Genomic DNA, 11,387 nt, shown 5'->3' with positions numbered 1-11,387 from the left:
CATCACGCCGCAGCCTGCGGGCGGAGGCGGCCGGGTATCGCTGTCTCAGGAAAGGAGGAGGAGGGTTTGTTTTATTTCATCCATCTCCCCTCCCCCCCCCCCCCCCCCCCCCCCCCCCTTTTTCCAGCCAGTAAAGAGTGTCTGCCCCTTTGAACCGCCGGTACAGCGCCTGCGGCTGCACGCACACGCACACCCGCCGGCTATAAATAAGTTAAGGAGCCGGGCAGAGGGCGAGCGGAGCGCGTCTGCCGGCGGCACCGGGAGCAGGGACCGCCCCGCCGAGCCCCGCAGGCGGCTCAGCCCGGCCCCCGCCGCCGGCCCCGCGGGTGCCATGGCGTGCGCGGAGCGTTGCTGCCGCTGCTGCGCCGAGGGCCGGCGGCACAGCAGCATCCTCTACAGCATCCTCCGCAGCGAGGAGCGGGCCGTGCCGCCGGCCGGGCCGACGCCGCGGGGCTGCCCGTGCGGGTCGCGGCGGCGGGTGGCCCTGCGGAGCCCGCAGGTGGCTTGCAAGGCGGCCTCGGCCGTGCTGGTGAAGACGCTGCGCTTCGTCCAGAACGTGCCCTGCTTCCAGGAGCTGCCGCTGGAGGAGCAGCTGCTGCTGGTGCGTAGCTGCTGGGCGCCCCTGCTGCTGCTGGGGCTGGCGCAGGACCGGGTGCACCTGGAGACGGTGGAGAGCGCGGAGCCCAGCATGCTGCAGCGCATCCTCACCGCCCGGCAGCAGCAGGGCGAGCAGCCCCCGCCGCGGGCCCCGGCAACGGCACCGGGCCGGCAGCACCACGGCCCGCACCTGCCCTCGGCCGGCGAGATCCAGGCTATCAAGGGCTTCCTGGCCAAGTGCTGGAGCCTGGACATCAGCACCAAAGAGTACGCTTACCTCAAGGGGACGGTGCTCTTCAACCCGGGTGAGTGGCCGGGCGGGGCAGCGGGGTCTCTGCCACAGGGCAGCGAGGAGGGCGGGGGAGAGCCCGCCTGTATCCCCAGGGAAGCGGGGCTTTCACCTTCCTCAGGGTGAAAGAGGTGCTGGAGGAGAGGGTCGCGGAGCAGGGTTTCACCTTCTGCCCCTTCCTCGACAGCCGGCCGCAGGCAGGGAGGGAGTCCGGCTGCGGCTCCGTGTGGGGTCCTGAGGGCTGGCGCTTTCCACAGATGCTTTCCACGAACAAAGCGAATTCCAGGCACCTGGCAGTCGGCTAGGGAAAGCTGGGGCTCAGCAGCGGCTCCTTGCTCGTCTCCCTCAGCGGGAGCGGCGGCACCTCTACTCCCCGGCCCGAGGGTAGCGGGTCTGCCCGTGCCGTGCGCGCAGGTCTGCGCGCCCCGGGGAGCGAGGGAAGGCTCAGGGCTTCCAGCAACAAAGTGTTGTGGTGGCTTTTGGCAGAGCATTTATGATCGGGTGGGTTTTTTGTTTTTTGTTTTTTTTCCCATCTCTCTTTGTGGAGACTCCCATAGATGCAACTTTACCAAGGGACTTATTATCACGTCGGTGAGTGACCTGAAAGGCGGCTGGCAGGCTGATATAGCACGTCCCAAGTACGGCAGTACCCTGTGAAAGTGGGACAGGACTCTGCTGCTGCTCCCACTGCCAAACCCTCAGTTATTGATGGTTGGGTTCCTATAGTGGTACTTTGCTTTTATCATCCTGCTTGTGTCGCTTTGCTTTCTACACAGACAAGTGTATAATAGTTCAGGTGAAGCTTACGTTACACAAGTCAAATTTGCAAGTTGGTCTAATGCAAAAAGATAGAGGCATTGTTCTGGTAGGAAAAAATTTCTTCTCTGGAAGGGTGGTCGAGCATTGGAACAGGCTGCCCAGGGAAGTGGTTGAATCACCATCCCTGAAAGTGTTCAAGAATGTGTAGATATGTTGCTCAGGAGCATGGTTTAGTGGTGGACCTGGCAGTGTTAGGTTAATGGTTGGACTCGCTGATCTTGGAGGTCTTTCCCATCCAAAATCATTTTCTGGTCACATATTGTCTTAATTCTGCACCTTCCATCTTTCAGTATCCCTACTGTGGTTGGGATACTGGGAAACTTCCTGTCTCATGTTGGAGTCAGTACTTCTTGCCACTCATAAATTGGAGTAGAAACTGTTGTCAAAAGAAGCCTTAAATGTAAACAGTGCATTTTTGCAGAAGTGAAACACTGAGAAAGTTATTTTTGTTGTCTTCCCCACTGTAATGGTGTTTTGGAGAGCATTCTTCAATCAAAGTGTTTATCACCTAATTTGATTAACACTTAAGTGAATGTTGACAAACATCACGTTTCAGAGTTGTGAAGAAGAGTATTAAATATCCAGAACACCAATATGATAAGAATTTGACCTGCCCAATAAAATTTGGCATGTTGACTTTGCATACAAGAAGTCCTCTAGCAATTTTTTTTGCTTCTTTCCTTGAGTGATAATTGCAGTCTGTGAGCTGTTAGGAGTTGTTCTGTAAGACTAATGTTTTATAAACAAAATGTAAAAAAATTATTTTTCTTTTCAGATCTACCTGGACTGCAGTGCACACAGTACATAGAAGGATTGCAGAGGGAAGCACAACAAGCTCTAAATGAACATGTCAGACTCATTCACAGAGGTGATGAAGCCAGATTTGCCAAGCTGAATGTTGTTCTCTCCTTGTTAAGATCTATTAATGCTAATGTGGTTGCTGAATTATTCTTCAGGCCCATCATTGGAGCCGTGAACATGGATGACATGCTTTTGGAAATGCTTTGTGCAAAATTATAATTAAAATTGTAAAGGTGTGTAAAATAATGAAAAGAAGTCCAGTGCAAAGGAAGCCCAGAGCAGGATAGTGTAAAGTATTGTAAATAAACTAACTTATTGTTTTTGCATAGATAGTATTTTTGTATTCCATAATAAAATATTCTTCAAGTTCTAAAAGTAATTTTTATTAAACACAGTGGTTTTGGAAAAAGGTTATGGTCATCAAAATGAGCTTTAAAGTTGTGGAGAATGCTCAAATCCAAAACTGACTGGCTGTTCTTTTACCATGCCTCCGAATAAAGAGCATATTTGCTATATTGTACTTTCAAGGTGAGTAATCCCTGCTTTTTCAAGATAAGTGCAGTCTTACTGCTATTCTTACTACTTCTATTGACTTTATTGACTTCTATTGAGAGTGAAAACTATGAAGGTTATTAAATATTTGCCCAAGGTTTTCTTCCATGTGGAGAAGATGTATTAGGAGTATTTTGAGGCTTAATGAACTTTAAAGTAGCTTCCCCAACTCAAATATTTGCAGTAAAACATGCCCTTCAACACATTTTGGGCTCCAGGAAAATTAAATAAATCTTTTCCCCAAAACAACAAACAAACAAAAATTGCCTCCAAAAATTTGCAAACAGCAAATGCTGATTATGGTCAGGAGAACCAGCAGGGTGTACTCCACACTTTTATTTCATCTAGATAACTGCTAACTGGGTCTTCAACAGTCAGATTCTCCAGACTACTTATTCCTATTGAAAAACCATATTATTATGCTGAAACATGGTGTACCACTGGTACATCCATCACAATTTGTCAGTTCCTGTGAGGATGTCTCATTAAAAATTGAGCTTAACATTTTATTTTATTTTATTTTTTATTTTTTCTTGGACTTGATCCTTTCTCCCAAAGTCATTGTGTTTTCATTCGAAAAAATACCCTGTTGTAAAAATGAAATTAGAAAGGGAAAATCAGTGATTTAAGGTGGATTTGTCTCATGGCTTTCCTTCCTTTGCATTCAATATTCTAGCTTTTCCCCAGAGGAATGTTGGTAAAGAAATGGAGAATGAAGTGTGACTCTTCCCAAAGTAAAAGGTATCAGTAATTCCATGTATTGTTCAGACATATGTTAACAACTAGCAACAGGTGGTTTTAAAAACACAATTAATAAAGTTGAAGGAGTTACTCTCCCTAACAGGGGGTGTGCAGGGGAGGGAGGAAGGAGTTTGAAGAGCTTTCTTTTGCTGCCACCTTGCGCAAAGGATTATCACAGCTCCTACACTAAGGTAAGGAGCAGGGGCACATTTGTTGGCTTGTACCTACCTAGATAAAACTTATGGGAATCAGAAATTGTTTGAGAAGTAGCCAAAGATTCCTAGGTGTACAAGTTCTTTCATAAATACCACGGAGTTTTGTATAGTTGTGGCACTAAGGATCTCCTCATGGACTTGGGCACTGTCACCGAGAAAAAAACAACTGAGCAAGAAACAACACCCATCCCAAAAAGCAATGGTGACCCATAAATAAAACGTGTTCTAGTGCTCACATAACTCTGTGTGGGCTTGTGTATCATGAGGAACGTCCCAAAAATTCAAATTAAGAAAAAAAATGTAAGTAAAATGATCTTTACTGCCAGTCCAGACTTCAGATCAGTTCAGACCATAATAGAGCAGGCTTAGTTTTTGTAATAGGTTGATCCTTCTATATGTACACACACATAAATGCATACCTATAACAGACATCTACATGTGAATAATATTTACTGTGCATGTGTAAATGTTCTGTGAGTTTGCCAGAGCTTTTGAACTTACCTGATATCTCTGTAACATAAATAGGTATATATGTTTCTGTCCTTGTAGGCAGCATATGAGCTCACAACAGTTAGCTTCCAAGGATGTCTGACAAAGAAACCTCTTTCCACAAAAGCACAAAGCATGATGCTAAAACACTGAAATAGTGGTTAGTGACAGATGATGAATCTTGGGTAAGAACTAAAAAGAGCTCCAACAGCCTCAGACTGAAACAATCACCACAGAGAATTCATTAATACTCACACTAGCGTTCAGATTTCTCTGCCAAGTGGCAGAAGAGACTTGTTGGCAGTACTCCTAACAATTAATTGTAATAGCTGAGCCTTGGTCACAGGCCAGGATTTTCAGCTGAACAGTTACCTTGAGACATCTTAGTTGTGCTACTAAATATCATAGTTTTCATGACTCAGGGGTACCTGCTTACATCCTCAGGTCTGATGTCTCAACAAATTCTATATTCTGCTCAATTTTCTGAAGTTGTCATGAAAAACGTGCACTGCAAATCCACTTTGAACTGTATTCTATCATATTTCTCTTGGACCAGCAATACTGTTAGTCATTCAGCTGTTGTCTATTCTAGTGGAAGCACCTGGGAATGGTAAGTAGGAAATCTGTATGGGAAAACAAATTTATCAAGGTTTTTGCAGAGAAATGGCCAAAAAACCCCCCAAAAAACCCTCAACAAAGTGTCTCTTCATAGGCTAGAGGAAGAGGAATGACAAAGCAAGACATTAAAAACAGATTTGTAGGAAGAACTGAGCTGAAGACTTGGGAGAACTATGCAAGAATGGGAGAGAGCAGTTGGGTGTGGCTCTGGAATGCAGTGGGGAAGGGTCTGATTTTGGTGTGGGGACACTGTGCCAGGAGCTGAGCAGAAGTAGTTGGCGAGAGATCATAATTCACAAAACAAGCCAGAGGCTGAGCAAAAAGGTCACAGTGGGAAGATTCTCCTGTCAAGTCCAGAAAATTTGCAGAGCAGGGAAGAACCAACCCCAGAAGCTGACACTGGAGGGGACACAGGCATCCTTACTGACCTGCTGGGACAGGTGGCCTGGTCTCTGCACTGGTGCTGCTGCTGCAGAAGGGGCCATAATGACAGCTGTGCAGATGTGAAGAGTGAGCTCCTCAGCCTTCAAGAGCCTACAGTGCTCACAGAATTAAGCAAAACTACTTGGATCTTTGGCCCTGGATGCTCATTTTTCTGCTGGGTAGGAGAAGTACAGAGCTAGATCCTTTTCTGTCCTGTGCAGGATGGGTGAACTCTGGCTCAGATAGCCTCAGATGGCCATGGCCGCTGCTGTGACACAAGGGGTGATCTTTCTGGATATCTTGGGCAGCAGAAATAGGACGAAGAACTGGAGGCCTCAAGGTGGAAAGGAAAGTGTCCATTAAAGGATGCTTCTTGGTAATGTAGCCTTTACTAGAAGGAGGGCAGGTCAAGACCCTCCCACAGGCTCAGGTAATGTGTGAGAGCTCTGTTTGTTGGCTGCCTGGGACTCCTGTGGAGATAAAAGCCTCCAGCCCTGCCTGCTGCTGAGCAGTGCTGTGCTGGGAGCACTGTGCCAGGAGCTCTGCCCTGTGCTGGGAGCTCTGCACTGTCACGTGCAGCGCAGAATTCCTCCTCGTGTTCCTAAATGTACTAGTAAGGACTACTTTCCAGATCAGATAGTGACATGGCTTCTGAGGATATTTTAGCATTTTCTCTGTTTGCTCCTTATCCCTGTCATTCCAGGCACGAGTCTCCTAAAGAGCACTGTTTTTATCAGTCCTCCAGGGTGTTAGAGACATTTAAAATCAGAGCAGCCTCCCAAGCAATTTAATCCTGCAGTCCCCACAGTGAGTGTCTCAGGCAGAAGCAGTGCTGTACAAAGAGACATTCCCACCCACCTCAGCAGAGATTCCCACTGCTCCTGGTCAGCCCTGCTGCTCCAGCAGTCCAGACATGGCTTCTAATCACAAAGCACCATGTGGCAGAGTGGCCTTGCCATGTCCTTTTCTCTGCAGAGATCTGAGAGAGGATAATTTAAAAAACAAGTTGCCTTTTCAGTTGTATGAGTGCTTCTTTTAGATGAGGAAAAGCATAGCATTTATTTATAATCCAGCTTTTCCAAGTTTAATATATAACCTTTGTTTTGTTAACCTTTCTAATAGTTTGCTTTAAACTTTGCAGCATTTTGCTGTTGTGGCTAGACTGTGAACATTGTTAATGCCTAATGAGTGGTAACTTTCCTACCAAAGGTGGCATTCTGCAACTTAAATTTTCTTGTTGTGAATTTGCCTCATATACTGGCTTGAAATTATGGTAGTCAGTCACTTTCATCTCTTTTCAGACAGAAGTTATTCCTCTAAAGGACCTTCTGGGCATTGCAATTTATCAGCTCTTAATTCACTGGAAAAAGGTCCCGAACAGTGTAGGCAAATGTTATCTCAAAAATTTTTGAAATTTCGAGATGAAGTGTGAGATTTGAACACACATATTTTCTTAGGACTCCTAATATTTATTTTAAATTATGGCAGTAGTATTTTAAATCTAAAATGTACATGAGTAAAATTCAATAGCTGAGACAGAGACTGTCAGAGGAACTTTGACAAAAATATTCCTAAATCTACAAGCTCTGTGAGGTCACTTATTAGCTCCATGCAAATCCACGAATTGTTCACGTTGTTGATATAAGTCACATTGTTGATAGGAATGAGTAATCATTTCACTGCTTGTGTCAGTTATGACATTTTCCCAGCTTCATTTACATATTCACAACATGCCTAGATGTGGGTAAATAACCACACAAGTGTTCTACAAGCATAGGTGATACACAGATCCTATTTCTTCTGTGTCTAATTACGTTATTTACTTACATTTGTTATTTACTTATATAGTGAAAATTACACTATTTTCAGGTTCTTTAGTTGTATAGAAGCACTCACTGTTTTGTCACACGGGATGAATTTCACCTTGCTGAAACAGAGCTGTCTGAAAATTTAACATCCAGTCTAGTTGGGCCATCTGGGCTGTCTGGAGAGGATGGAGAGAAACAAAGACCTCCAGGTTGCTTGTGATCCCAGCATCCCTGCTGTAGGGTGTCATCATGGATTTGTACTTTGCAGAATAAGGCTTGATTCAAGTTATACACTGAACTGTCAATCACTACAGTTTGGTAAAGTGAAACTTTGGAGTCACCCTCACTTTTGGCAAACCATCAGCCATCTTCTCCCAGCTGAGACCTTAATAAGGGTCCTCACATATGCACATACCCATACACACATACATTGCAAAATGTGTCAGGACAATTCATATCCTCTTCTTCTAGTGGGGCTGAGTTAATAGGAAAAAACCAAAAAAAGTCAGTAAAGCCTCCAAAAGTAGAGGAAAAAGTATTTAGAAAAAACCCTTTTGTACCTGTACAATTCATCCTGTCAGGACAGGAGGATGTTTTTTCAAAGAAAGAGACAATCCACTTTATTTTGTCTCTTTGAAATGAATGAGCAGATAGGGTTGACTGAGCAAATGACCAAAATATCAGTATTGCAACAAGGGGCTTTTAACATTGCTATTATAGGGGGCTTAATTTTTTTTTTTCCTTTTCCCATGCTATCTTCACCAGATCAGGGAGATATAAGAATAGATGTGACTCTGTCTTCAAAATATTGCAACTTAGCAGGCAGGAGCCATTCAGTATACTACTTTTTGTCAAATACACTTCGGTGTACTGAAGAACCAGACCTGGAGGAGATCTTTAAGAAGAACTTCCAGAAAGCTGAGGAGCAGTGCTGCATTTCTAATTCCAGAATAATTAGGTGGAAATCCTGCTTCTCCATCAACTGACTCAAACAAGGTAAAGAGAACAAAATCCTATTGCGGGTGGGATCTGAGCTGGGAACTTCAGCTGTTCCCAAACAAGATGAATGGCTGAGATAACATTTATGACCTGTAATTTCTAAGTTTTTTCTAGCTGATTTCCAGACATGCTGGAAATCTGTGCAGAAATTGAAGAATGTAGGAATGATGCTTGAGTGGGTTCTGATAAAGAACTCCCCAAACTCAAGAAGATACCACCTTTAAACTGATTTTCAACAGGTTCTTTTTATAATTTCTGAGATCTTCAGTTGTGAATAGAAAATTTTCACTGACATTTGCTGTAGTCAAATCATCACAGCCTAGTTAACACTTTGAATTAAGGTAGGTGCATCAGACAGCTGAACTATAAGACAATGGCCATCAGCTGGAACTAGTTATTCTGTCTAGAAATTGTGCTTAGAAAGGGCTTAGACTTTCAGAGTCCAGCTCAATTAGAAGTGTGCCCTGCTGTAACCAGAGGCACACCCAAGCTACAGCCCAACTCTGCTCTGGAGTGAAACTGCTGAGTGCTGCCTCCAGCTTCCTCTCTCTGTTCTCTTCTTCCCTCTCTCCCTCACAGTGCTTTGGTTTTTAAAGGAAGCCCATCAGATATGCGGGCTGAAAGGAAGTTGTGGCTTCTTCCAGTTAGGCTGTTCAGGACAATCACACACACAGCAGCTTGCCCTACTTACTCCAGATGCATAAGCCCATCAGATATGCGGGCTGAAAGGAAGTTGTGGCTCCTTCCAGTTAGGCTGTTCAGGACAATCACACACACAGCAGCTTGCCCTACTTACTCCAGATGCATTGGGGAAGTTTCAGACCACTCCTTTTCTCAGCACTGAGTAATTCATGTTTCTGTTATCCATGTCTTTCCCTCCTTGTCACTCTCTTACATGTTGGGACAAATATTTGAAAGTATTTCCTACCTTGTTTATGGGACAAACATAGAGACCTTACAAGTCTAAAGCAATTACTGATAACATGAAGGAGGCACTGCTTATTTAGTTTTGCCTGGCTCCTGAAGAGCCCATTTGGAGTTGTTATGGTTTCAATGTTTCCTTAATACGAACCACAGAAGTAATTCAACAAAGAACCCCTTTTTCCATCAGTTATTTTATTACAGAACAGTAAAGGTGACAAGAAAAAATTATGAAGAGAAGCAGTAAAGCTGAAACAGGTTATAAATTACAGTGGGTGTATATTCTGTCCTTCTGCATAGTCATATGGCTGGAAGGGATTTCATGGGATCATCTAATCCATCTTCCTGTCCTGACAGGATGAATTGTACACCATATCACACATGGCAAGAGCTTATCTGTCTTTAAATATTTTAGTGATGGAGACTCTATGAAACTTCCATTTAGCCTATTTTTTTATCACTACCCTTAAAACTCTACAGTTTTCCAGGCATCTGAGCTGGCCCTTCTATATTGAAGCACAATCTCCCTTTTGCTTAACTTATTCACCAGTCACGTGAACAAACTTTGTGGCAGACGACCCTTGCATTGGAAGGCTGTTAATCTTACATTTTGTGCAAAGCTTCTTGCCAGGATTCTTTCAATCAGCCATGTTCCCTAGAACCTCCTCTACACACCCAGTTGGTCAATATTTTTCCTGAATTGCAACTCCAGATTTTCTACTGGAATAGGAAAAAAGTACAAATTGTGAATATAGTCCTCTATGTTCCATTTATACTATCTTGTCATCAACTTTTAAATAGCACAATGAACCCTTTATAGACATTTTTATAAATACTGCTTTTATACCACTCTAGCACTTTCTGATAATCAGTAATCACAGTTAAAATGTATTTTCCAGCTTCAGTTCTGAACATCCTGCATAGAATTTTATTTATACTTTCCTAACCTCACGGTTGTAGTATTTGATGTCATATGCAGTTATATTTGAAAAATCTCTTGTATTTTCTTTTTTCAAGGTGGTCTTGACACTTGTAAAATTTAAAAATAAGACTATTCAAAGCACTTAGAAATTCCCTCATGGGACTGTTCTTAAACTGTCAGTGTGGGTGGATGAGCTTGGTGGGTGGGTAGCTTTCAGTGCCTAATTGCCCTGATTCTATGAAATGCAGTTCAATGCATCATCAGCATATGCCATTGTCCCAATGACCATTATCCTATTTCTTAAGAAAATAGGTTCCACTTTATGGTGGATTTTAATTTACTTATTTAAAATGTCTTAAACAAAGAAAAGGAACCAAGTGCATGTGTAACATAGCAGTGCCTCTGGAATTAGTATGCAGAGAATATGAAAGGAAAACAGCTAAACTTGTTTGCAACAAGAAGAATGCTTTACATCAAAAGTGAAACACAATCATTTCTGCAGGCCTTTTACTTCATAAACAACACAGGCTTTTCTACATCAGGAATTTTGCTGAGAAGAGGAAAAATGAAATAAAATAAAAAGAAGGCAGAAAGATTAAAGGAGCATATGATGACTGCTATAGAACCTGGCAAAATCTGCTACACAGCAGGTCTCCCTGTATCTGCTATGCCATACTCTGTCAAAAGCAGCTCCCAAGTGTGGTGAAGGAAATGTTAACATTCCTAATCTTGGATGCATTCAATGGTGCCATCTCAGTTTCATCATAAACCTGCAATAAAATACATCCAGAACATTTTCTCTCATGAAAGCTTAGTGAAACACAGATGTTGCTGCTCCATATTCTCCCAGAGACCCTCACCGACTCCTTTCACAGAGAATCTGGGCTTCCCATAAACCCATCATTGCCTCTAACAGCAGCCTGCCATTTCCATCAACATTTTGCTCTGCAGAATTGCTGTTATCGTGCAACACTGTGCTTTTCAGCACATTAAACTGGTTAGAACTGAGGCAGTAGAAATGTATCATTGCTGTTGCTGGGGAAGAAAGCAGATGCTGTTCATATGCATACTAAGAAATGAGATGAAAAAACCCCAACTGAAGACTGTTTTGAAAACTTCCTTAGAGAAATGCAAAAAAAAAGCACAGTCCAATAGGCAAGGAAATTACACTAATCAATATTCACCTTAAGCCT

The 11,387-nt window shown here is 43.5% G+C and overlaps 1 protein-coding gene across 1 annotated transcript; it reads left to right on the top strand.

Moving 5' to 3' along the window:
* Positions 1-210: 210 nt before the first annotated feature.
* NR0B1 (nuclear receptor subfamily 0 group B member 1) lies at positions 211-3,682 on the top strand. Its single transcript, XM_066177518.1, has 2 exons — positions 211-902; positions 2,481-3,682. Exons 1-2 carry the CDS (start codon positions 332-334, stop codon positions 2,723-2,725), a joined length of 816 nt encoding a protein of 271 aa, XP_066033615.1. The 5' UTR covers positions 211-331; the 3' UTR covers positions 2,726-3,682.
* Positions 3,683-11,387: the final 7,705 nt, after the last annotated feature.

This window comes from Chamaea fasciata, unplaced genomic scaffold, assembly GCF_029207755.1.
Source record: "Chamaea fasciata isolate MVZ Bird 193981 ecotype frontalis unplaced genomic scaffold, bChaFas1.0.hap1 SCAF_2, whole genome shotgun sequence".
NCBI classification, from domain to species: Eukaryota; Metazoa; Chordata; class Aves; order Passeriformes; family Sylviidae; genus Chamaea; species Chamaea fasciata.
This window is presented reverse-complemented; position numbering and strand designations above follow the sequence as displayed.